Below are 27,409 nucleotides of genomic sequence, written 5' to 3' on the forward strand. Positions count from 1 at the left end.
ATGGCAGGGGTGAGGAGGGGGGTAAAGGGCTGGCTGAGAAGGCTGAGGAAGGCAGCCACCTCCAGGGGAGGGAGAGGCGAACCCAGATGGGAGTGGGAGTTGCCAGGATGTCCAAATGGGGCTGTTCGTGAACTTAGCGACACACATGGGGAAAGTCCAAGTGTCTGCTTCTAAACCCAGGTACCGGATTCAAGGCAAGTCACAGTCAGAAACAAAGGGGGAAAACATGTTCCTGTGTTCAGTCTGCGCCCTCTGCCCAAGGCACCTCTGTGCCCAGAAGACTCAGGGACCCAGGCATCAAGCCACCTATCCTCTGGCTCCCTGTGTACCCATAACCCAGGCTTTTCTCTGCTAAAAGCCCAGGTGCCCAGCCCCCGAGGCTCAGCCCCATTCTCTAACCACAAAAGCAGCCGTCAGGAGCATCGCTGGAGCCAGTCGGCAGGGGTCACAACCTCTGCCCTCCCCGCCCCTCCCCTGGCTCTAGGTCCCCTCCCGCTGTCTCCCATCTGCCTGGAGGTCAAGGGATCCTCCTGCCTCTCCTCTGTCCAGTGGGACCCCTGCCCCTCCCCCTGTCTGAGCAAGACGCCTGGGTCCCTGAGTGGTGCAGGCGCAGTAGGAGGGGAGTCGAAAACTGGGAGGCCAGGTGTTGGGCTCCCTGGAATTCATTCCTGCCTTCCAAGCCCACACTGGAGCTGCCCGAGGTGGGGAGGCTGAAGGAGGGGTGGAAGGGCTGGTCCCTGCCCCTTAGTGGGGGTTGGTTGTCATGGCAACATCCCCTACTCCACACAATGGGAAGCCCCCCTCAGCCTCCCGCGTGGATGGAGCCGACAGCCCCATCGCTGGCTATCAGCCTCAGGGACTTGGCAACCGTCACTATGGCAACCCAGAGCCCAGCAACAAGGCCCAGTGAGGGGGGGGGTCCAAGAGTGGGGTAGGGCTACATGTGAGAGGGGGCAAGGAAGTCGAGGAAGACTCCCCCTACACAGACATCTAGAGGCACAGGTGGAGAGAGAGGAAAGAGAGGTGGGGATAAACAGGCTCTGTGACAAACACCTCACCAAAGCAGCCGAGACATCATAACGTGCCGAGAGACAGGAAGACACCTGGGGACAGATGCACAGCTGGGGAGAGGAACAGCGCACTGTGCCCAGTGCCCTGGGACACACCCCCTCAGAGCACTGGCATCTATAGGCGCCCCCCCCCACCCCAACATTAATTACCCAAGACCTACAGCCTTCCACAGGTGTAGTGACTTGTGTATCTTTTGAGCTATTTGAACGCTCAGGTCACTTCCACCTAAACCAACACATGCCATCTAATTCGATGTCTAGGTACAAAAACACAAACAGACTCCTAGGGTTTACGACTCCAACACAGCGCGAAGAGGTGCAGAAGACATTTGCTTTTTCATTCATTTATTCCTTCGTTCCTTCACTCAAGTCTATCACATGTCTACTTTGTTCCAGGTACTATTTCAGACACTGGGAGTATGTGGTGCATGAGGCAAAGTCCCTGTTTTCATGAAGCCCACACTTTGGTGGGGAACAATAAAATTTCTGGTAGTTAAAAGTGATGTAAATAAAACCGAATAATGGGATGAGGAGGATGAAGAGGAACAGGGAGGTGCTCTAGGTTAGGAGGTCGGGGGTCCCTCTAAAGAGGCGACATGATTTCAGGACCTTGAATGATGAGGAGTAAGGAAGGCAGGCGCTATGGGGAAGGACCGAGCAGAAAGAGGGAACAGCAAGTGCGAAGCGAGGAAGCGGGATCTTTTCGGGCTTGGGATGAGCGAGAAAGGCGTCACATCCACACACACGCACACGTTCTAATCCACAACCTCAGCCTGCCGGAGAGCAAGTCACTAAGGAAGAATCCACATTTAGGAAGTTGGTCTAACTCAGTCTTCCATTCTTTTCCCCTTTGTTTCTTGTGTGGATGCGAGTTGTTTTTCCCTCCCCTAAATTTTAGGGAGGTAGGGCTGGGAAGGTAGGGCTGATACTCAGATTTGGGAGCTGTGGTACCGCTGCTGGTACAGAGTCTGGAGCAGGCAGGCAATGCGGAAGTAAAGGATCTGAAAAGAGCTGGGACCACAGAAGGTAAAGCCCCCACCTAGCACAGGGTGAGGCTGTCCTGGGGCTGTGCTGCAGAAAGAAGCTCAGACTTTTTCCTTCTTCTTATCTTGGGCTTTTTAGGGCCACACCTGTGGCGTATGGAAATTCCCAGGCTAGGGGTCGAAACATAGATACAGCTGCCATCCTAGGCCACAGCCACAGCAATGCCAGATCCGAGCCGCGTATGCAACCTACATCACAGGTCACGGCAATGCCGGATCCTCAACCACCGAGGGAGTTCAGGGATCGAACCGGAAACCTCATGGTTCCTAGTCAGATTCCTTTCCGCTGCGCCACCACGGGAGCTCCAGAAGCTCAGACTTTTCTGTCCCTCCAAACAGAAGCAGGATTGTAAAGTAGGTTGAGGTGTGTGTGTTTGTGGTCTGTGTTGAGGGTTTTAAGGAAAGGAGAATGGAGCAAAGGCTTGTAGTGGGAATTTCTGATGGGCAATGGTTGACATCACAACTGGAATTTCAGGTAGAATGAAAAATGGAGCTTCCGACTCCTGACCATGGGGCACCCCCTTCCCCAGAGAGAGTTTCAAGATCTGCAGGCAGGGAGGCTGGGAGAAATGTTGCAGGTTGGTTTAGAGGCAGGGGGCTGGTTGGGATGGGCTCAGAGAGTTGGGTGGGGGTGGGAAAAAGGATGCAGGGATGAATGCGGGTGAAGACTCCACACAGGAGAGATGTTTCAAAGGCAGCAGGGAAGGTGGAGTCCTGAGGAGCGGTCTAAAGGGACCAGGTCCCAGGGTCCCCTGATTCCCAGAAGGAATCGAACATTCCGTGGCCCGGCTCTCCCACTTCCCTCAGTTGCCATCAGAAACGAAGGCATCGGCTCCCTCCAATCCCAGCGGCTGGTGGTGGCGGTGGGGAGCCTGAGCAGCCTCAGGGGGCGGCAGCTGGTGAGTGGGGAGGAATCTGTGTGCTCAGCAAACAGCAGCCTCAGTGCCCGGTGGTGGCTGCCTCCTCCCTCCTGCCTCAGCTCAGCCAAATGTCCTTGCATTCCCACCACCCCAAGGGGACTGGGGCTGGGCCAGGGTCCCCAGGGGAGTGAGCTGGGATGGGTGGGGGGAGGTGGGGGTGGTGCTTGGCTCCCCATCTCTTGGCCTCTGTTCTCTCCTCCCCTGGAAGCTCTCAGCTCTTCCCGCCATGACCGACTCCCTCCCGGACCAGCCGCTACCAGCTACCAGCGAGGGCAGCAGCTACAAATCACCTGTGGGGGTCTGCTGGGGGGCAGGGGAAGAGGGATGAGTCAGGGCCGGAGACGCATCTACTCTGGTTCTCACGGGACTGGCCCAGGGCACTGTCAGCAGGGAGGCTGCTGGCACAGAGGCCCTGTGCCCCCCTGGCCTCTCCATCCCCGATGGATGCTCTGGACAGCAGGCTGAGACCTGGACCCCAGCAAGGTCCTCTCCCTTTTCACCTTCTCTTAGCCCCCAGCCCTGATTCCCCACTTCCCCCCACGATCCACAGGCCAGCCCCCAGGTCACCCTAAATCTGCTGCTCCCCCATGGGGACTGGGGCCTCGGGACCTTAGCCTCTCGCTCACTCTCCCCCCCTCCTCAGCCCTTGCTCCCCTCAGGGACCCAGGCGTCCTGCCCACTCCCTTCACCATAACAACCATTCTTTCGGAGCTGCTTAAGACTTTAATATCATTTCATTAAGTCAGCTGGTTCAGAGAAGGTTGGGGGCACAAAGAGACTGGGGTGGGCAAGAAAGGGCCAAGGTAGGGGGGAAGCAAGGGAACAGCCCCCTCTCTCCGTGGAGATGGCTCGGAGAAATCAAATATTGACAGTGAGAGAAGAGAACTTATTAAAGCTGGGACAGGGGTGTGTGTGGGGAGCTGTGGGAATGGCCGGATGCCTGGGTTCTGAGGGTAATGAGGGTTCAGGGAGGAGGGAAAGCCTGAGACTGGGAGGACGCAGTGAGATGAAGGGTCCTGGGCCACAACCCCTCTGCTCATTTCCTTTGGGAGGTCCTGGGCCAGAGGTAGCCCGGCTGCTCCTCAGCAGCCCCCTGGAGGAGCTGGGGACAAGACCTCGTCACAGCTGTGGTTGCCCCCCTTCAGCCCTTCCCCCTACCTCCACCTCTGTTGATGAGCTTCAGCAGTGTTTAATCGGATTGAGCAGTAATTAGCAAAGCAAGATGTTTGATTACCTATTTAGCATAATGTAGGGGGCTGGGATCCCTAGGCACAAGCCAAGGTTGTGTGTGTGTGTGGGGGGGTGTTCAGAAAAGAAATGGGGTCTACACAGCATTCCCTTCTCTGAGGAAGTCATGAGCCCTGCCCACAAGTCTCCCCAGGTTAGCCCTTCCTTCAAATCTTCACTCCTTTGGGGGATTGAACCAATCACCGTCACCTCTCTGCCAATCACTGCCTAACTGGTTAGAAGATCACCCACTTCCACCTGCTTCCTGTGCAGCTGGCTTTGGGGTGTGGCAGGACCCCTCTCTCCTTCAATCCTTGTTGTCGGCAACAGGAGTGTGGGCTGGGCAGGAGCCCAGAAACCCACTTTAAGGATAATGGGGCTCTCGTGATGCCAAGGGCCAGGGGTTGTCAATTCTGGGGGAAAAAAATGTGGTAGGCAGGATGGTGAGAGCTGAGCTGGGTCTAAGTGTGGATGGGCCCTACAGGAGTACCAGGGTCTGCCACTCCTCGCGGTGCCAGACTGGCATAATGAGATCCGTCAGGTGTGAACACCGCCCAGGAAAAGGGGGAACTGAGGTGCCAGCTTCTCTCCTCATCCCGAGAAGAAAATGTCATCAATTTAGCTCTTCATGGAAATGCAATCAGTGGCTCGCTGCTGGCTTTGTCTTAATTAGGCACTATTGATGGAAGCAGGGAGGGTGCCTTCCCATCCCCCAGATTCGCTTCTTCTCTGGATCTCCCAGGCCTCCCTAGAGCTTCTACCAGCCCCAGGTACAGCTCAGTCTTCCAGGCGCTTCTCCGGGCAGCCCCAGCCCGCAGCGCCCCCTAGCACCTGCGGCGGTCTGCCCCTTTTCTCACACCCCTGTCCCCGCTTCCCCAGGACTCAGCCTTTGTTCTTACGGAGAGCCGAGCCCCTCCCCGGCCCGGTCACCTTCCCCAGAGAGTCCCCGCCTCCTGTCCCCCCCAAAACGAGCGACGCTTTCCAAAGCCAATCCTCAGACTCCCCAAATTCCAGTTCCGTTCTTCCCTCTTTCCCCCGCCCCGCGCTGCCAGGCAATCCTAGACCCCAGTCCGAACTAAGAGGGGGGAACAAGCAGGAGGGCAGAGGTGCTCCAGCCCCGGTTTTTCCCCCGGACTCAGCTGCAGCCACGGCTGCCTCGAAATCCTGGAGCGCCTTCTAGGGCGCGCGTGAGCCTCGCCGGCGGAACCCCCGGCGCCATCTGCTGGACTCGCCCGGGATGGAGCCCACAGACCCCGGCGCGGGGTCGGGCGCTCAGGTTCCCCCAGCCTGTTTGGTGTCCTGCAGGAGGCTGCTTATTGTTCCCAGCCCCAGGCCTTCCAGCCTGTGTTCCGACCAGACCCCCCGCCACCCTCCAGCCTGCCAGGTCTAGCAGCTTTCCCTTGCCCCCCAGCCCTGTTGCCCCTGGTCCCCTCCGGGGAGACACGGGACCAGCGGGGCAGGGAGCCTGGTGTCCCGACCTCACTGCGCCTGCGCCCAGGAGGCCGAGCTCGCGGGCTTGCGCCCCAGCCGCCCGCCCCCTCCCGCTTCGGTTGCCATGGTGACGCGTGCAGGCGCGGGCCCGAGAGGGCCACGCGGGGCAACTTGTTAGCTGAAGGGGCCGGTCGGTCGGCCTAGGGAGGAGAGGGTCGGCGTGGTGAGGTGTGTGTCGGGGGCAGAGGGGAGGAGGGGAAGAATGCCCGGGAGAGCCGGGAGGTGCGGAAAGAAGGGGCAGCGGTGAGGGGGTAGGAGAGAGAGTTGAGGGGGGCGGGGAAAGGGGCAGCTGTGGGGGAGGGGAGAGAAAGGGGCAGTTGTGGGGAGAGGAAGGGGCAGTTGGAGTTGAGATGAAGAAGCGGGGACGGTTGTGACAGTTGTGTGAGGAAGCTCCTGGGAGGGGAAACTGGCTCGCTGGCAGTCACTGGGGGTCGGAGGAGAGGGCCGGCCCGCTGCGGTGTTTCCCGAGTAATAGAAAGAGTCCCAGGCTCGTGGAAAGCTCCTCCTGGGGTCTTGGAGTGGGGCCATGGGGTGAACCCCGTGGGGAGAGGGCTCCCAGCCTGGCCAGCGGAATGTTCCCGAGGCTCCACTTGGAGGCGGGGAAGCGCAGCCTGTCGCTTCTCTGGAGGCGGGTGGCGGAAGCCCGAAGCCGCCCTGCCCCAGTTGGCTGTATTGATGTGCTGGCCTAATAGAACCGTTTTCCTTGGAGCACAGCCTTCAAGTTTGAAACTCATAACCTCTGATCAATGCCGGCGGCAGCCTGTGGGGATGAGAAAGAAAAGCCACAGGTGGCTGTCAGGCCAGAGCTGAGTGAAGAGGGAATGGCCGGCGAATCAGACCTTGCCCGCCAGGGATGCCCGGCCCCCCCGACATCCTCCTTTTCGGAGAGAAGCGCTGCTGGGGCCTTCCCCCCCGCCCCCATCCTCTTCTCCCCTCCCCAGACACCATTTGAAATTCGCCATTGGGTGACGTTTGTCTTTCCTTCTTCCAGTCTGTTCTCAGGGCATCTAGAATCCTGCTCTTCACCTTCATTATCCCTTAGCTCGGAATGACTCAGCCAGCCTATGCTAAGAGACCTTTTCAGTACCCACGGAGCGGGGTTCCTACCCCCCAGGAAGGAAAAGCTAAAGAGAAGGGGGTTCCTACCCCCAGGAAGGAAAAGCTAAAGAGACATGTTGCAAATGCTGTCGTTTCTTTGCTTAAGGAGGTTGCAGATTTTAGTGGGAGGAGAGGGGGCATTTTTCTGTTTCCCCCTCTTTGGGGGGAGGGAACTTGGGAGGAAAGGAAGGACATGGGAAAATCGTCTTGTTGCTTGGTAACTTGACACAGTGACAAAAGGTGTGGAACGTGGGGACAGTGTTCCCCTCCCTGTGCCCTCCCACTCATCCACGGCCCTGAGGGGCAGAGTGACTGACGGTTTGTGCAACCACACCTCAGCGTGTAGATCTTTTCATGATTACCTTACACCTCTGGGCAAAGGTTCCTGACTCCTCATTAGTGGGGTGGGCCCCCCTTTTTTTCTTTTTAGTGTCAGACCTATGGCACACGGACGTTCCCAGGCTAGGGTTCAAATCGGAGCTGCAGCTGCTGGCCTACGTCACAGCCACAGCAATACCAAATCTGAGCCGTGTCTGCAACCTACTCCACAGCTCATGCTAGCGCTGGATCCTTAACCCACTGAGTGAGGCCGGGGATCGAACCAGCATCCTCATGGATACTAGTCATGGTCTTAATCCACTGAACCACAACAGGAACTCCTGGGCCATCATCCTTAGCTTCCATTTATTCCTGAGTCCTTGAGGGACTGACTTTGATTTTTAACCCAATGCCTCAAAGAAAGTAGACTATCCCAGGGAAAAGACAGGGGGGATCCGCTTGTGGACCCCCAGCTTCCCTGTGTCTGCAGGTTTTGTCTACACGATGTCCAGCAAAGCTGAGAAGAAGAGGAAAGTGAGTGGCCGGGGAAGTGCCCGCCGGCGAGCCGCCCAGGCTGCCCTGGCCCCACAGGCCGAGGAGACCACCCCGCCGGCCAGCAGGGAGTCCCAGGCGGAGCCCGAGTCTCTCAAGGAGGAGCTTGGTAGGTCCAAGCTAGGGAGGGCCTTGGAGGCAGAATATATTTAAAGAGGGTCTTGGGGCTGGGGAGCAGCTTCTCTTGCTTTTGGATCAAAAGCAAGGGGTTGGGTGGAATCTCAGATCTGCCGCTGCCGCTAGGTCCCTTGTATTGGGTTTCCCCCCCCCGGCCAGCCTTATACTTGTTCTTTCTGTCTTAAAATTCCCCCCCAGTTCACCGAGAGCTCGCTAGCCAGCCCTCTCTCGTAGCCTCTTCCTCCTTGTTGCAAGTGTTGCTGGTTCCTCCTACCCCAGTGAAGAGGGTTTGATCTCTTCCTTTTTCCCGTTTTCACCCTGGGTGGCAAAACAAATAATGTTTTCCTCCCATTAAGCCCATCACCATGGAGACTCAGGCTGCTTTGCCATCCTTTGAATCCTAAGCCCGACGGATGCTTTCTCCCATCTGTTGAAGGCTCTTGTATCTCCGCCCTCATTTTGGCAGGGCCCTGGTAGACGAAGGAGGTTCAGGTTCAGGGCCACAGGAAAAGAAGCCTGATGTCTAGATTGAGGAAGAAAGGAGTTTAAAGAGGCTGCCTCTTGTGGCTTTGATCTGAGATTCCTCCCTGGTGGTTGAGCTGGGGCTAGTAGGGTTGGAAGGTTTCTGGTAGCTGTTGCTGGGCTGTCCTGAGAGCACGGGCCAGCGTGGGTATGACTGTGAGCTAAGTATAGGCCTCCCCTTTTACCTGGGGCTTCTTTACACTGCCAGCAGCCTGTCAAGACGGGGAGAAAGAGAAGTAGAATCCTTTTTTAATATTAAACGTTGAGAAAGAAAGCCTGGGCGCGGGAGAAAGGCCTTGCCCTGGGATCTAGACATTAGAAATGGGCAATTTTTTTCCTTTTGAGTTCTCTTAAAATCAGTTTAAAATGGAACTGGCTCCAGGAAGCTGGGTCCCAGGAGAGGGGAAGGGAGGCGGGGAGGCAGTGAGGTTCAATTCGGAGAACCCTCCGGGGCGGGAAGGGAAGGAGCTTCTCAATGAAAACACTGACCACCTGTACAGCACAGGGAGATGTGTGTGATTGGGTCACTTTGTTGTACAGCAGAACTTGATGAAACATTGTGAATCAACTATACTTTAATATTAACAATAATAAAAATAATAAAACACTGACCACCAAACACCAAGGCCCTCCGAGTCCCTTAGCTCTAAGCCTTTTATTGTTTGAAGTGGAGCTCTCTGGCTGACACCTGATAGAGGTTCAGAGAAGACTTGGGCCTCCAGGCAGCCCTGGAATGAACAGTAATCCCTGTACGCCTCGGAGCTGGGCAGGGGTTGAGGCCTGTTCCGATGGGGACAGAGGGAGCTTGCTATGGTCTGAAGGTTTGCACCCCTCCCCCCCAAATTCATGTGTTGAAATCCTAATGCCCAGTATGATGGTGTTAGTAGGTGGGGTCTTTGGGAAGTGCTTAAATCACGGGGTGGAACTGTCATGCGTGGGCTCAGTGCCTTGTAAGAAGTGACTCCAGGAGTTCCCACTGTGCTGCAGCAGAAACGAATTTGACTAGGAACCATGAAGTTGCGGGCTTGATCCCTGGCCTCGCTCAGTGGGTTAAGGATCTGGTGTTGCCGAGACCTGCGGTGTAGCTCACGGAGAGATGGCTCGGATCTGGCGTTGCTGGGGCTGTAGCGTAGGCTGGCAGCTGTAGCTCGCATTGGACCCCTAGCCTGGGAACTTCCATAGGCTGCAGGTGAGGCCCTAAAAGGCGGGGGGGGAAAAAAAAAAAGAAGAAGAAAAAAAGTAAAAAAAAATAAAGTGACTCCAGAGAGATTCCTTGCCCCCTTCTGCCATGTGAAGACACAAAGAGACGTTCACTCCCCAGGAGAGGGCCCTCCTGCCACCGCACTGGCACCCTGACCTAGGACTTCCCGCCTCCCAAACCGGGAGAAGTAAATTTCTGCTGCTCATAAGGCACCCGGTCTACGGTATTTTGTTATTGCAGCTTGAGTGGACTAAGACGAGGCCTCAAACACTTCTTGGTGAGGGAAGGTGGGTTAAAGGGCAGGCGCCCTTTTGAGGGCCTTAGCGACATCCTTTGCTTCCTTAAATGCTCCCCGCCCCTTTTTTGGCCATGCCTGTGGCGTGTGGAAGTTCCCAGACCAGGGATCCAACCCCACGCCACAGCAGTGACAACCCCGGATCCTTATCCCTCATTGAGGAGTCATCAGGGAACTCATATAACTAATAAAAGAAGAAGTACAGGTTCATACTCTCATATCTGTAATTTTAAAAAGCCCTAAAAACTAAAAGTTTTTTCCTCAGTGTTTGGCATCCAAGCTTATTTGGTGGTAAAACATAACCTAAACTGACAGGAAGGTATTTATAGTCTATTCAGGGCACTTAGGATAAATTTTCATATGTTTTACTGCAGAAATACTAACATTAAAAGTTTGCGGAGTTCAGTTCTAGAGCCCCCAGGAGGTGGGGGGGCTCACATACCATACTGTGTTACAGTTCTAAGTTCAGAAATACACTTGATCCCAGGGGTTTTTAGATAAGGGCTTGTAGACCTGTCTTTCAGGCAAATCAAAAAAGTATAGACAATAATAGAATGAACACCCAGTACCCATCACCCCGTGTGAGAAGTGAATCCCTCTGTTCCCTCCTCAAGCCCTTCTTCTCCAGAGGTTACCGCTATCCAGAGTCGGTGTTTATCATTTTCAAGTTCATTTGAAAAATTTTTCTGGCATGTAGCTGTGACTAGTACATACTAGCATCGTACTGCATGGTTTAGACTTTATAGAAGTTGTTTTATAGGTGACAAAACCAGTTTACTCTTGAGACTGTCTTGGTTTCCCTTCCCTGGCCTCGTTCTGTCTTCAGCCTTTTTTTTTTTGCTTTTTGGGGCCACACCTGCAGCATATGGAGGTTCCCAGGCTAGGAGCTGAATCAGAGCTACAGCCACTGGCCTACACCACAGCCATAGCAATGCCAGATCGGAGCCGCATCTGTGACCTACACCACAGGTCTCAGCAACACTGGATCCTTAACCTGCTGAGCGAGGCCAGGGATCAAACCCGCAACTTCATGGTTCCTAGTCAGATTTGTTTCTGCTGGGCCACGACGGGAACTCCCCCATCTGAAGCCTTGATGCCCTGGGCTTTCTCGAAAGGCTTTGTGTTTCTCGGGTTCCCGTCCCACTCACCACTCAGTTCCTAGGATCAGCTGTTCCACCTTCCTCATGGGCTCTTTCCTTGGCCTCTGTGCCTCGCTCCCCTCTTAGTTTTTCTTTCTGGAAGTCGGGGTGTCCTGTTCCCCAAGATCTTTTGGTTCCATCTCCTTCGTTCCTTCCTCTTTTCAGCTCACCGGTTTTACCCCTGTCTCATGTGGGAGCAACAGATCAGGAGGGAGCAAAGCCCCCCACCACACCCCCAGGCTTTTTGGGAATCTGCAGTGTGTGGCGGTTGCTGGGGGAGGGGCAGGGTGCTGTGGGCCCCACCTTCTCCACGTGGGGAGAGGATGAGGGAAGGACGGCAGGCCAGAAGCTGAGCACCTAGAATAACCTGGGCATTGGTTGCCTCCATTCCCCTCCCTCCGTGCCCCTTCCAGCCCCAGTCAGCTTTTCGAGAGAACCTTGAGCTATAATCCACTTCCTATAAAATTCACCCTTTTAAAATATACAATTCAGGAGTTCCTGTCATGGCTCAGTGGTTAACGAATCCAACTAGGAACCATGAGGTTGCAGGTTCGATCCCTGGCCTGGCTCAGTGGGTTAAGGATCCGGCGTTGCCGTGAGCTGTGGTGTAGGTTGCAGATGCGGCTCGGATCCCGCGTTGCTGTGGCTCTGGTGTAGGCCGGTGGCTACAGCTCTGATTCGACCCCTACTCTGGGAACCTCCATGTGCCGCAGGAGAAAGAAATGGCAAAAAGACAAAAATATATATATATATACAATTCAGTGCCTTTTGCTATATTCACAAACCTGTGCAACCATCACCATTAGTTTTAGAGCATTTTAACCCCCCTGCAAAAAGCTACTTCAAGTATCTTGAAAAATGGGCATCAGATGGCCCCTATCCCTTTGCTTCTAGGTTGCACCAGAGCCTGGCCTGGTAGCAGTCACTCCCCATTCTCCTTTTCTGCCAGAACCTGGCAACCACTAATGTACTTTCCACATCTATGAATTTGCCTATTCTGGACATTTAATTTAATTTAATTAATTAATTTATTATTTATTATTATTTTTTTTTTGTCTTTTTGCTATTTCTTGGGCCGCTCCCGCGGCATATGGAGGTTCCCAGGCTAGGGGTCGAATCGGAGCTGTAGCTGCCAGCCTACGCCAGAGCCACAGCAACGCAAGATCCGAGCCGAGTCTGCAACCTACACCACAGCTCACGGCAACGCCGGATTGTTAACCCACTGAGCAAGGGCAGGGACGGAACCCACAACCTCATGGTTCCTAGTCGGATTCGTTAACCACTGCGCCACGACTGGAACTCCTATTCTGGACATTTTATATAAATTGAATCATACAATCTGCAGTCTTTTGTGACTGGCTTCTTTCACTTGGTGTAATGTTTTCAAGCTTCATCCATGTTGTCACATTATGGCAGGTATCCATTCTTTTTTATGGCTGAATAATATTCCACTGCAATCTGTTGATCCATTCATTGTTGATGGACACTTGGGTCATTTTTGCGTTTTGGCTGTTGTGAATATTGCTGCTATGGACATGGACATACAAAAGTCTGTCCGAGTCCCTGCTTCTAGTTCCCTTGGGTATCTACCTGGAAGTGGAACTGCTGGGTCATATGGTGACTCTGTGTTTAAATTTTATAGGAATGTCTTCATTTATGAATTTTCCTTCTTCCTAGAGTCCGTGTTGGAGGAACCTGAGACACAGAAAGAAGTACTACAGGCGCCTGAGGTGGATGTGGTAAGTGGTTTTTCCCTGAGACAGATTCCTCCCCAACAGCTAGTGAATCAGTGGCTCAGCTGCAGAACAGTGGACGTGGACTTCTCCTCACTCTGTCACTACCTTCTCCTCCTTTCTCCTGCTGGCCTTCTCACGGCAGATGCAGCACCCTGAGCGAAGGACAGCGTTGTCCATGCCCTCTCCTCCTCTGGAAGAAGAGGGCTCTCAGTGGGGATCAGGGCCCCGAGCAGACCTTCCTGGTCTCCCCATCCTGGGTCAGGTTGTGATAAGCTTTACCAGTCGCCTGGGTGAACATCTGAACAAGCTCAACAAGCTGGGCTCACACACTCCAATGTGATGCCAATTTCCAAGACATTCTCTTTCTCCCCATCCTCAGTTCCCTCCTGTGGCTGAAGAGTTTACAGAGGCCATTTGAAGTACTTTTATTTTATGTAGTTATTATTTTTTTGGTCTTTTTGGCATTTCTTGTGCCGCTCCCACGGCATATAGAGATTCCCAGGCTAGGGGTCCAATTGGCGCTGTAGCCACCGGCCTATGCCAGAGCCACAGCAACGCGGGATCCGAGCTGCGTCTGTGATCTACACCACAGCTCGCAGCAATGCCAGATCCTTAACCCACTGAGCGAGGCCAGGGATCGAACCTGCAACCTCATGGTTCCTATTCTGATTCATTAACCACTTCGCTACAGTGGGAACTCCTAAAGTACTTTTAGAAACTGACACTCAGTGACCCCCACCCCTTTATTTCCAAGCTGCATCGGAGCCTAGGCACACCCTCAGTTACCTGGATTAGAAGAATAGAGGGTGACCTTGAACTTTTTTACAAAGGCAGAGAAAAGTGATAACTGTTCATTAAAGAAAAAAATTTGAAGGGACAGAAAAAAGGAACACAGAAAAGGAAAATGAAAGTCCTACTGTTACTGCCTTAATACCTCCACTGTTAGTAATTTGGTACATGTGTCCTTTCTGTGTAGGTGTGTAAGTTTTTTGGTGGGGGCGGGGCATGTCTACGGCAGAAGTTCCTGGGCCTGGGATCGAACTCCAGCCACAGCAGTGACAACACCGTATCCTTTAACTGCTAGGCCACCAGGGAACTCCCAGATTTTTTCATTTTTTAACAATTTGAGGAGTTCCTGTTGTGGCTCAGCAGGTTAAGGGCCCGATATTGTCTCTATGAGGATAGAGGTTTGATCCTTGGCCTCCCTCAGTGGGCTAAGGAGCTGATGTTGCCTCAAGCTGTGGCATGGTTTACAGATGAGGCTTGGTTCCAGCGTTGCTGTGGCTGTGTCGTAGGCCTGCTGCTGCAGCTTCAATTCTAATCCTGGCCCAGGAACTTCCATATGCTGCAAGTGTGGCAGTAAAAAGAAAAAAAACCCCTAAAACCAAACAATTTTAACTGTACCACATATTATAATTTTTATTAAGCTTTTTCATAAAACATTTTATTTTTCTGCTTTGTGTTGTTGTATACTTATTGTACGCACCATTTTCAATGTCCACACAGTGCTCGATTAGAAATATGTAGCGTAGTTAGGTCCTTAGGCAGACATTTTGCCACTTAGGATTTTTGTGCTCTCACAATAATACTGTGATGAATATTGTAAATAAAAACTAACATGTTTTGAAAAACTATTTCCTTAAGATAGATTCCTGTACATGGAGTTCCTGAGTCAGAGAGTCAAGAACATTTTTAATACCTTTAATATTTAATGTCAAACTGTTTTCCAGAGAAAAGGCATTTTTTGCCCTTGTACCAGCAACAAACCCTTTCCAGGCCTGAATGTTAGCAGTTTAGCAAGAGTTTTTTTTTTTTTTTGTAATGATAATAAATTATATACCTTAGCTATTTTTTTACTTGTATTATTTTGATTTTCACTGAAATCGAACATTATTTTCGTAATTTCATTTTCTTTTTTTTATGATAAGTCTGTTCCTTCTGTCCGTATATTTATCCAGGTCTTAGTGTTTTCTTCATTGGTTCTTCATGAATGTCGTCTTAAAAATGTTTTACTGGTGGATGGAGTTCCTGTCATGGCTCAGTGGTTAACGAATCCGACTAGGAACCATGAGGTTGCAGGTTCGATCCCTGGCTTTGTGCAGTGGGTTAAGGATCTGGTGTTGCCGTGAACTATGGTGTGGGTCGAAGATGAGGCTCGGATCTGGCGTTGCTGTGGCTGTGGTGTAGGCCAGCAGCTATAGCTCTGATTGGACCCCCTAGCCTGGGAACCTCCATATGTTGAGGGTGCGGCCCTAAAAAGACAAAAAAAAAATGTTTTCCTGGTAATTTTTTTGTCATATGTCTTTATATACAAAAGATTTTATTTATTTATAAGTAGATTTAGTAAGATAGGATGCTTTTGAGAGATACAAGTGGGCAGGCACAGAAGCTCTGCCTATATACAAAAGATTTTAGATGGCTGGCTAAGTTTTCTTGATGTGGAAACTTGAGTAAAAGGGATTCCTTCTCATCTTCCAGTCCTGGGAGAAGGACAAGTGACTTCTTAAGTTCCTGAGCTGGATCTTCATATCCTCTGGTTAGTTCGTTTCATAGCTTTCTAAATAACACTCTGTTTTTTCTAGCCAGCAGTTATGGTTTATTTTCCATCCAGTTGATTATTCTTTGTATTTTCCAGTCTTTTTTTTTTTTTTTTTTCTGGTCTTTTTAGGGCTGCACCCTAGGCATGTGAAAGTTTCCAGGCTAGGGGTTGAACCAGAGCTACGGCTGCTGGCCTACACCACAGCCACAGCAACGCTGGATCTGAGCCATGTCTGCAATATACACCACAGTTCACGGTAACACCGGATCCTTAACCCACTGAGTGGAGCCAGGGATCGAACCCTTATTGTCATGGATAATAGCAGGGTTTGTTACTGCTGAGCCACAGTGGGAACTCCTCCAGTCTTTTCTTTCCCCGCCCCTCCCTTTTTCTTTTCCCCCCGCATGGCTATGCCAGCTGACTTTTGCCCAGCATCACTTTCTTACGCCAGTAGCCTGCAGAGGTGACATCGTGAAGAAATTGCTCTTTTGCTCTTATCTTTTTTCCAGCTTGTCCTCCTCTTGCTCCTAATTGCTTGATTTAGGCTAATATCCTAAGTGTTCCCACCCTGAGGTTGAAGGTTGCTTGATAATACATGTTTACAAGTATAGGCATAGATGAACTATCTTGGGAAGGTAATAGCCTTAGTTTTCCTCTACGATCCATTCTATTTTTACTTGTAGAGGCAAGAGAAACTTCTTTTTTCTTTTTTTCTTTTATATGGCTGCCCCTGTGTTCCTGGGCCAGAGGTCAAATTGGAGCTGCAGCTGAGGCCTACCCCACAGCCACGGAAACACTAGATGCGAGTCACATCTGCTGCAGCTTGCAGCAATGCCAGGTCCTTAACCCACTAAGCAAGGCCAGGGATCGAACCCGCATCCTCACAGAGATGGCGTTGGGTCCTTAATCTGCTGAGCTGCAATGAGAACTCCCACGAGAGAATCTTATTGTGTTGGTTCTTGAAAAACTCGATACCTGTCATTCAGTTCATCCTCAGCTTTCTCGTCCCCATTCCGAACCTTCTCGCGTGCCTGCCTGAGGAGGAGAGAAATGACTCCTCCTAACAGTGTCCCTTCTTTGCGCCCTGCTCCCCTTTTGCAGAAGCCCCTTTTCCTGTCTCGAGCTGTGCTGACAGGACTGGCAGACGCCACGTGGACGGAGGAGCACAGTGCCACGCTGGAACACTTTGCCCAGGACCCTTCGGAGCCCATCCTCACCATCTTCATCGACCCCTGCGTGGGGCTGAAGCTAGACCTAGGCATGCCCGTGCAGGTGTGTACGCCGCTGTCCCAGACTCCAGGGTGCGCGCCCGGGGAGCTGAGGGTTCTGCCGTCTCTGTCCTCTGTGAGTCTTATTTCCTGCGCACAAGGTCTGTTGAGCCTCAGTGTGTCAGGCAGTCTGCTTGGCAGCAGGATACAGAGAGGAATGAGGCAGGGATTTGGCTTTGGATGATCTCATGGTCTAGTGGGGAAGACAGACGTATAAAATATTTACAACCTATTATGATGCTTGGGCAAAGCTTTATAGGGGCTTTATGGGAGCAACTAATGTAGCCAGTGGAATCCTGGCAGGGCTTGGTGATGGAGGTGATGTCTGAGTTGGGGATGAAGGGTAAGTGGCACTTCACTGGAGGCTAAGTAAGAGCATCCAGGTAAAGAACACTTTATGTGCAAGGAAAAGAGGAATTGTGAGAAATGATACTGAGAAGGTGGGTTGGGGTCAGCCTCGTATGTCATGCTGAAGACCTTGGCTTTATCCCAGAGGGAACTTTTGAAGGCTTTCATGGATTAGGTAGGTAACTGTCTCAACAACGTGGAGGATACACTAGTGAAAGGTCAGCCGTAGGGAGGGAAACAGCTAAACGGCAGATGTATAGTAAAATGCTAGTGGTAGAATAGGGCAGTGGGTGTACCCTTATTGTAAAATTGTTTTAGTGTTTCTGTATGTTTGAAAGTTTTTGAAATAAAATTTTGGAAAAGGCAAAGGCTATTGCTTGGCTTTTATTGGCAGCGCATATGCAAAAATGGAAATAATGGAATTCTCGGATGGCTCAGTGGGTTAAGGATCTGGCATTGCCACTGCTGTGGCTCGAGTTTGATCCCTGGCCCTGGAACTTCTGCATGTCAGGGACACTGCCAAAATATAACTACATAAAAATGATGGTGAAGATGAGCGTGACTCTATGACACAAGTCATGAAGCGTTCCATGTTAAACAAAGCCAAAAACAGGCTATGTTTTTTTTTTTTTTCCCTGTGTGTTGGCAATAATCATCTATGAGACAGCATAAAAAAATACTTCATTTATAAGAGGAATAAAAATTCGCAAAAAATATTTAGGATTTGCGTGAAAGAAAAGGACTTTGTTACAGGCCACGAAAGAAGATTTAAATAAATAATGAGCCCTATCCTGTTTCTGGGCGGGAATTTTAATATTATAAAGATCATTCCATCCAAAAAAAGTACTGTTTTAATGCAGCTTCAATCAAATGTGCCACCATCCCTAGATTTCTAAAGGATTTTTAAATATATCCAGAAAAATGAAAGGAAAATGGCAAAGAAAATGATGAAGAAGGAAAGTAACGGAGGAGGATTCGTGAATATGAAAATCTTTTATTAAATTAAAGTCATTAAAACAGTTATACTGATGGCCAGCAAACACATGAAAAAATGCTCAACATCGCTGGTTATAAGAGAAATGCAAATCAAAACTACCATGAGATATCACCTCACACCAGTCAGAATGGCCATCATTAATAAATCCACAAATAGCAAGTGCTGGAGGGGCTGTGGAGAAAAGGGAACCCTCCTGCACTGTTGGTGGGAATGTAAACTGGTACAGCCACTATGGAGAACAGTTTGGAGATACCTTAGAAATCTATACATAGAACTTCCATATGACCCCGCAATCCCACTCTTGGGCATCTATCCGGACAAAACTCTACCTAAAAGAGACACGTGCACCCGCATGTTCATTGCAGCACTATTCACAATAGCCAAGACATGGAAACAACCCAAATGTCCATCGACAGAGGATTGGATTCGGAAGAGGTGGTATATATACACAATGGAATACTACTCAGCCATAAAAAAGAATGACATAATGCCATTTGCAGCAACATGGATGGAACTAGAGAATCTCATACTGAGTGAAATGAGCCAGAAAGACAAAGACAAATACCATATGATATCACTTATAACTGGAATCTAATATCCAGCACAAATGAACATCTCCTTAGAAAAGAAAATCATGGACTTGGAGAAGAGACTTGTGGCTGCCTGATGGGAGGGGGAGGGAGTGGGAGGGATCGGGAGCTTGGGCTCATCAGACACAACTTAGAATTGATTTACAAGGAGATCCTGCTGAATAGCATTGAGAACTTTGTCTAGATACTCATGTTGCAACAGAAGAAAGGCTGGGGGAAAAATGTAATTGTAATGTATACATGTAAGGATAACCTGACCCCCTTGCTGTACAGTGGGAAAATTAAAAAAAAAGAAAAAAAAAAACAGTTATACTGGCACAAAGGCCCAGTCGTAATGGGGCAGAAATATATATTTTATAAGCAACAATAAAAAACATGGAGTGTACAAAAATATATGTAAGCATTTTCTATAAAAATACATTGAAAATCTGTAGAGCGGAGTTCTCCTGTGGCACAGCAGATTAAGGATCTGGTGTTGTGACTGCAGCAGCTTGGGCTTAATCCCTGGCCCGGAAACTTCCACATGCCACAGGCACAGCCGGAAAAAAAAAAAAACCTGTGCAGAAAGATTATTTGATGAGTAGAATTGGGAAATGTGGGAAACAAAGTTTTCCCATCACAAAATCTAGTTAGCTGGGCTGAGGGGTGATAGGAGATGTTGGTCACGGGGAAATTTTCTGTCACCTCAACCAAAGGTAACAAAAGCAAAACTAAATAAGTGGGACAGCAACGAACTAAGAAGCTTCTGAACAGCAAAGAAAATTGACAAAATGGAAAGGCAACCTAAGGAATGGGAGGAAGAACTTGCAAATTGTATGTTTCTGATAAGAGATGCATATGTATCTAAAATATAAAAAGAGGAGTTCCCGTCACGGCGCAGTGGTTAACGAATCCGACTAGGAACCATGAGGTTGTGGGTTCGGTCCCTGCCCTTGCTCAGTGGGTGAATGATCCGGCGTTGCTGTGAGCTGTGGTGTAGGTTGCAGACGCGGCTCGGATCCCGCGTTGCTGTGGCTCTGGCGTAGGCCGGTGGCTACAGCTCCGATTAGACCCCTAGCCTGGGAACCTCCATATGCCACGGGAGCGGCCCAAAGAAATAGCAAAAAAAAAAAAAATAAATAAATAAATAAAATAAAAATAAAAATAAAATAAAATATAAAAAGAACTCATACATCTCAATAGCAAGAAAACAAACTGATTGAAGAATGGGCAGAGGAATTGAAAAGACATTTTTCCAAGGAAGACATACAAATGGCCATCAGATACATGCAGATGTGCTCAACATCACTAATCAGAGAAATGCAAGTCAAAACCACAATGAGCCGTCGCCTCCGACCTGTTAGAATGGCTCTCCTCAAAAAGACAAGCGGTAGCAAATACGGATGAGGACGTGGAGAAAAGGGAGCCCTTGTGCAGTGGGAATGGAAACGGGTGCAGTCACTGCAGAAAACAGGATGGAGGTTCCTCAAAAGATTAAAACCAGAACCGCCGTGTGATCTAGCAGTTCCGCTTCCGAGTGTACATCCAAAGGAGATGAAATCACTCTCTCGAAGAGCTGTCTGCACCTCCATGTTTATGTTCATCAATAGCACTATTGATAACAACCAAGCTATGGAAACAGCCTGAGTGTCCATCGACGGATGAATGGATAAAGAAAATGTGGGAGTTCCCTTTATGGCTCAGCGGAAACAAATTTAACTAGCATCCATGGGGACGCAGGTTCGATCCCTGCCCTCGCTCAGTGGGTTAAGGATCTGGCATTGTTGCAAGCTGCAGCAGATGTGACTTGGATCTAGTGTTGCCATGAACTATGGCCTAGGCCGGCCGCTGCAGCTCGGATTCGACCCCTTGCCTGGGAACCTCCATAGGCTGCGAGTGTGACCCTAAAAAGCAGAAAAAAAAAAAGAGGCAGAGAAAGACAAATACTATATGATTACACTTATATGTGGAATCTAGAAAAAATAAAAACTAACTCATAGAAACAGAGAACAGGACAGAGAGAACCTGAGGGAAACAGAGGACAGATTGGTGGTTGCCAGAGTTGGGGGTGGGGGAGTAGGGAAAATGGATGAAGTTGGTCAATTATAAGATAAATAAGTCCTGCGACGTAATTGGTGACTCTGGTGAACCGTGTCTATTTGGACGTTGCCAGGGGAGTGGATCTTGAAGTTCTCCTGAGGGGATAGGTGTTAACTTACTGTGGGAAACATTTTGCAATCAATACACATATCAAATCATATCCTCACACAGCTTAAACTAATACAATTTAAAAAGTTTATTTTATCGCTATTATTATTCGGCATCCCCAATGAGATGGCGTGAACCTCAGAGCATTTAACAATAATCCCAAGTGAGGGAAAGAGCCCAGGTATTTTAACAAAGATTTTATGCTGTTTTAAATTGGCCTTAACCACCTGCCCATCCCCTCCTTCAGGACAGAGAAAAGTGAATGAAACATGAAATACCCAACTCTTTCCCTTTCACTTCGAGGGAGAAATGAAACTCTTTTCCTTTTCACTTCGAGGAAGTCACCCACAGTACGTTAGAGCAGGAAGAATGAGTTCAGAGAGCCTCGCAAGCATGAGGCAAGTGAAAAGAAATTTCACGGCTGCCACAAGGCTGCTACATCACAGGCGGAAGGATGGGAACAAAGCATGAGAAACAGGAACCCGTACCCGAACAGAAGGCAATTCCTCACAACAGCATCATGTTGTGATGTATGACTTAATAACATGAATTCCATTTTTTAAAAAGCTGAGAGATGAAATGATAAAACATGAGAATGAAAGGGGGATTGCAGATTTTTTGGAAATAAAGCAGCGTGTCACAAAACTAGGAGGTTAGAAATGCAGGGAACCGAACAGCTATGGCTGAAAACCTGAATGGACACAGAAGGGAGGCTTGAGATAGTTACCGTGTGTGCAGAAGAAAAAAAGCCAGTGACGATACAACTAGAAGTTCGTAGGTGTGAAAGACGATCCGAGTGATTTCACATGGGGAGTTTCTGGTGAAACAGAACACGAAGATAAAATACGGAGAACTTCCCTGAACTGCAAAAGGAACTGAGTGTGGGAACTGGAAGGACAAGCTTTATCCCACAAACATTTGTTTCACAGGAGTTCCCGTCGTGGCGCAGAGGAAACAAATCTGACTGGGAACCATGAGGTTGAGGGTTTGATTCCCTGGTCTCGCTCAGTGGTTTAAGGAGCCAGCGTTGCCGTGAGCTGTGGTGTAGGTCACAGACACGGCTCGGACCTGGCATTGCTGTGGCTGTGGTAAAGGCTGGCAGCTGTAGCTCTGATTGGACCCCTAGTCTGGTAGTCTCCATATGCCACGGGTGCAGCCCTAAAAAGCAAAAAGCAAAAAAAATTTATCTCACAGTGTTTAATGTCAATACATTTTTTGCTTTGTTTGGTTTTGCTTTTTTTGGTCTTTTTAGGGCCACACCAGAGTCATATGGAAGTTCCCGGGCTAGGGGTTGAATTGAAACTGTAACCTCTGGTCTACACCACAGCCACAGCCACGGAGGATCTAAGCTGCATCTGCGACCTACATCACAGCTCACGGCAACACTGGGTCCTTAACCCACTGAGCGAGGTCAGGGATCGAACCTGCATCCTCATGGATGCTAGTCAGATTTGTTTCCAATGAGCCATGCTGGGAACTCCTCAAGACATGCGTTAATTAAGCTACTTAAACTCAGGGAAATTAATTCTTTGGAAACATCACCTATGTGATATTCCTGCCAAGAATATTTAACTTGCATCTAATAATGAGGAAACAATCAGATAAATCCAAATTGAGCGACGTTTTGGAAAACAACTGGCTTGGACTATTAGAAATATCACTGTCATGGGAGAAAGAAAAAGACTGGGGGAGTTCCCACTGTGGCACAGTGGGTTAAGGAACCGACTGCATTGGCTCTGGTCGCTGTGGAGGCTCGGATTCCTGGCCTGGTGCCGTGGGTCAAGGATCTGGTGTTGCTGCAGCTGCGGCACAGGTTGCAGCTGCGCTTGGATTCCATCCCTGGCCCGGGAACTTCCATTTGCCGCGAGTACAGTAAAAGCAAAGACTGCGGAGCCGTGTGGAATTAAAGGAGACAAGGAGACCCAATGGTGTGTGATGCTGGATTGGATCCTAGATGGGAAGAAACCAGCCGTGCATGACATTATTGGACTACTGGGAAAAACTGAATATGAACTGTGTATTATGTAAAGTAGTAAATGAAGTTAGATTTTCTGAGTGTGATAATTACAGTGTTGGGAACGTTGGAGGATATCCTCGCTTTTAGGAGCCATATGCTGAAATCTGTAAGGGTGTAGTTTTATAGCGTCTGCTGCTACCTCTGAAATGGCTCAGCCGAGAGGGGAGGAGAGAGTGCAGTCGGGCACAGCTATGGCAAAATGTTAACAGTCAGCAACCCGGAGGAAGGGCATGGTGGTCTTCACTGTACTTTTCTTGTAACTTTTCCACGGGTTGGAATTTTTTTTTTCAAAAAAAAAAATTCGGAAAAAAAAAAAAGCTGGGGCCTCTAGTCAAAACACCAAAATATCTACCCGGGGGAACAATCAGGCTGGTCTCGGGTCTCTCTGAACACCCAGAAGACCAGGCCTGCCGAGTTCTCTAGGAAAGACCGTATAAGCCAAGGGTATTATTCCCAGCCTACCTGGCCAAATACAGAGGCAACAGATAGGCCATCCATTTTCCATCCCATAAGAACCCTACTTTAAAAAACAAGAACACCACCAACAATGGAAATCCAGTCCATGAAGGAATGAACCAAACCGAGAACTCAGGAATAGAGACTCTATGAATATTCAGTTCATTGAAGTAAAGAACTAATATTGGAGTTCCCGTCGTGGCTCAGCAGCAACGAATCTGACTACTATCCATGAAGACACAGGTTCAATCCCGGCCTCACTCAGCCTGTTAAGGGTCCAGCGCTGCTGTGGCTGCTGCGTAGACTGTCGGCTACAGTTTCGATTCGATCGCTAGCCTGGGAATGTCCATATGCTGTTGCTGGTGCGGCCCTAAAAAGTCAAAAAAACCCACAAACCCTAACACTAAATAACCGTGGGAATTATGATAATGCTATAGAATGCGAATGTTAGCAACCCGGACAGTGTAAAAACAGTCGTGCAACAAAAACTGGGAAGTGGTGAGAAAATGAGGGGGAGCGTGAGGATGCCAATGTTCTCATCTTCCCAAGTCAATTGCATTTAAGATCAAAAGGTAGTGAGAAAGCTCACCTCTTAGAATTTTTCATAATCTTTCTCATAACCTCAGAAAGGGGACTTTTAGGAAGAAATTGCTCTTATATGTAAAGATACATTTATTTGAAATTCAATTTCTTTTATTATATCCTTATCAGTCTTTTTATTCTATTAAATCCAAGTAAAATTAATTCAATGCTTTATTTTTTTCTTTCACTGGCCCGCACCTGTGGCACGTGGACGTGTCCTGGGCCAGCCCAGGGAACGAACCCACACCATAGTAGTGACAACGCCGGATCCTTAACCTGCTGGGCCACACAGGAACTCATTACCTCAATACTTTTAATTAAAAATAGCTTGGTCCTTTTTTTTTTTTTTCCATTAGGCCCGAGACGTGGAACTTCCTGGGCCAGGGGTCTAACCCGAGCCACAACAGTGACCCAAGCTGCTCCAGTGAGAACACTGGATCCTTAACCTGCTGCACCACAAGGAACTCCAGCCTGATCCTATTTTGCCATAACTATTTTATTTTTCTGTGTGTATGTATCTATAGAGAGATGTCTGGAGTAGTATTTTTTTCTAATGGTAACGGCATTAATGTCTGGGTGGTGGAATTTCAGATGACATTTAAATGTTTATCTTTGTCTGGGTGGTGGAATTTTAGATGACATTTAAACATTTATCTTTGTATTTTTCTGCATTGTTTCAGTTGTTTATAATTAACATCATTTTAACAAAAATAATAGTTGTTAAGTTTTTTAAAACACAGATGCGGGGAGTTCCTGTCCTGGCTCAGCAGAAATGAATCAGACTAGTATCCATGAAGATTCAGGTTCCACACCTGGCCTTGCTCAGTGGGTTAAGGATCCGGTGTTGCCATGAGCTGTGGTGTAGGTCGCAGACACGGCTTGGATCTGGCATTGCTATGGCTGTGGCATAGGCTGGCAGCTGCAGCTCCTATCAGACCCCTAGCCTGGGAACCTCCATATGACGCAGGTGTAGCCCTAAAAACAACAACAACAACAGCAACAACAATAACAAGAAACCTGCAGATGCAAATGCCAAAATTTAATTCTGGGTAGTGGTAAGATGAATGATTACGAATTTCTTTCTTTCTTTCTTTCTTTCTTTCTTTCTTTTTTTTTTTTTGTCTTTTTAGGGCCACACCAGTGGCATATGGAGGTTCCCAGTCTAGGGGTCTAATCAGAGCTGTAGCTGCCGGCCTACGCCACAGCCACGGCAATGCCAGATCCAAGCTGTGTCTGCGACCTACACCACAGCTCATGGCAACACCGGATCCTTAACCCACTGAGCAAGGCCAGGGATTGAACCCCCAACCTCATGGTTCCTAGTCGGATTCGTTTCCACTGCGCCACGACCGGAACTCCAGAATGATTACGAATTTCTTCTTTGTGCTTTATTTTCAGCTTTCAAAGTTAAATAAATTATGAAGAGTATTATAATAATAATAATAAACTTAAATTATAAAGAAGTATTAAAGAAAGAAGGAAAAAAACCAAGTGAATCGGATTTAAAGTGGGAATGACCTTTTTCTTTTTTCTTTTCTTTTTATAGCCGAACCTGCAGCATATGGAAGTTCCTGGGCTAGAAGCTGAATTGGAGTTTCAGCTTCTGGCTGATGCCACAGCCATGGTGACACCGGATCCCAGCTTCACGTGCAACCTACGCCACTGCTTTCAGCAACGCTGGATCCTTAACCCACTGAGCGAGGCCAGGGGTGGAACCTGCATCCTCAGGGAGACAACACTGGGTCCTTAACCTGCTGAGCCACAATGAGAACTTTGGGAAGCATTTAGAAGTCAGAAACTGAGAAGTTTTAACAACATGGGGGGATGGGGTTGAAAAAAAAGTTTTAACAATATTAAAGTTATACGTCTCTGAATGTAAACAACAACAATAAAAACGGCATAAACAGGAGTTCCTATTTTGGCTTAGTGAATTAAGGACTCGAAGTTGTCTCTGTGATGATGTGGGTTCGATCCCTGGCCTTGCTCAGTGGGTTAAGGATCCAGTGTTGCCATGGCTGTGGTACAGGCCTCAGCTGCAGATCCAATTCAACCCCTAGCCTGGAAACTTCTACATGCTGCAGGTGTGACTGTAAAAAAAAATCCCCAAAATTGAAAAGAGCAACGTAAACAAAATGGAAGGTAAATGAAAACATGAGGGAAAAGCATATGCAAGTGAAATGGAAAACCCCAGACAGCTGTGTCCTCCTCTCTGCTTTTCCTGTGCCCTCTCAGTCCCTCCACCCACCCGTCCTGGTCGGTGGGTGGGTGACACGTCCTGGTCGCTGCGCTAGGTTCTGGAGCCCAGGTGGACGAGGTCCCCGGTCCCTACCCTCAAGGTGTGCTCTCTGCATTTCCTTCTCACATCTGGGAAGGAGTCTCTGTCATGTCCCTGGCAAGAACAGGAGGCATCTCGCGATGCTCATGTCTGGAGAAGGATCAGGGTACAGTGAGGGGACGGGACGCAGAACTCAGCCAGGCGGTCCTGATTGGCGCCTCAGGTTCCCTTACGTGTCATGGCTGGGCCTGGAGACTAAACCCTGACCTACTGCCTTCCATGCAGACGCAGAACCAGATTGTCTACTTCATTCGCCAGGCCCCGGTGCCCATCACTCCAGAGAACTTTGAGGCGACTGTGCAGTTCGGGACCGTGCGGGGCTCCTACGTCCCGGCCCTGCTTCGGCTGCTCAGCGGCGTCTTTGCCCCTCAGATCTTTACAAACTCCACCTGGCCCGAGAGCATCCGAAATCATTTTGCTTCTCACCTGCACAGGTTCCTGGCCTGCCTGACAGGTGAGTGCAAAGGCTGGAGTGCCTGCTTTCTCCCCAGGCCCCACCGACAGGAGAGCCAGCGAGGCAGGTGGGAGATTGAGCCAAGCACCTGCTCTGCCTGGCGCAGGGTAGCTACTCGGTATGTGTTTGTCGAATGTGTGGAGCAGGGTACAGAGTTTGCCTTCCAATCCAGACAGTTTTCTGCTGAAGAACAGTTGGCTAGGCCGGCGCAGAGCTGGAAATTTCCAAGAGGACGTGTGGGGTACGGGAAGCTGGAGGGAGTGCGGGTGTCATAGAAGAGCGTTGAGGCCGTGGGGGTAGATCTTTGACCTTATTTTAATCTCTTATTATGGCTTGGGGTTTCCCTCTTGCCTTCTATCATTTTCCCGGCTGATATCAAAAAAGCTGAGTTGGGAGTTCCCCAGTGATCCAGTGGTCAGGTGAGGATTCGGTTCTTTCCCTGCTGTGGCCCAGGTTCAATCCCTGGTCTGGGAACTAAGATCTCACATCAAGCTAGTGCTTGCTAAGAGGCCAAAAAAAAAAAAAAACCAAAAAAAGCATGAGTCGTCGTCTCTCCTTCCTGCTCTCCTGAAATGCAGCCACTTCCTGGGCCCCAGATCATCAACCACAACTGGAACTGGGGTGGCCTGCACCGTCACCCCCTGTGAGCCCCCAAGTGCTTTCCTTTCCTCAGACACTCGGTACAAACTGGAGGGGCACACTGTCCTCTACATCCCCACCGAGGCCGTGAACCTGAAGCCCGAGGCGGTGGTTAAGGACAAAGAGCTGGTGCAGCGGCTAGAGAGTGAGTGGCTGGCCTTTCCCGGGGGGGTGGGCATCCTAGGAGAGAGGAAAGGGGGCAGCCCAGAGGCCGGGCCGGCGGGAAGAGGGACGAGGGAAGGTCCCGACTGGGCAGCGGTGCAAAGAC

At 49.6% G+C, this 27,409-nt stretch overlaps 1 protein-coding gene across 1 annotated transcript in view; it reads left to right on the forward strand.

The window, feature by feature from the left end:
* The first annotated feature begins 5,779 nt into the window (after positions 1-5,779).
* The window catches only part of DNAH2 (dynein axonemal heavy chain 2), a 103,383-nt gene continuing 81,753 nt past the window's right edge, over positions 5,780-27,409 (forward strand). Inside the window, exons 1-6 of the mRNA XM_047757810.1 lie at positions 5,780-5,919; positions 7,658-7,828; positions 12,671-12,732; positions 16,370-16,540; positions 26,274-26,502; positions 27,176-27,286. Coding sequence (XP_047613766.1) covers positions 7,672-7,828; positions 12,671-12,732; positions 16,370-16,540; positions 26,274-26,502; positions 27,176-27,286 — 730 coding nt within the window. The 5' untranslated portion in view covers positions 5,780-5,919; positions 7,658-7,671. The remainder of the gene's footprint in view (positions 5,920-7,657; positions 7,829-12,670; positions 12,733-16,369; positions 16,541-26,273; positions 26,503-27,175; positions 27,287-27,409) is intronic.

This window comes from Phacochoerus africanus, chromosome 14 (genome assembly GCF_016906955.1).
Source record: "Phacochoerus africanus isolate WHEZ1 chromosome 14, ROS_Pafr_v1, whole genome shotgun sequence".
Classification (NCBI taxonomy): domain Eukaryota; kingdom Metazoa; phylum Chordata; class Mammalia; order Artiodactyla; family Suidae; genus Phacochoerus; species Phacochoerus africanus.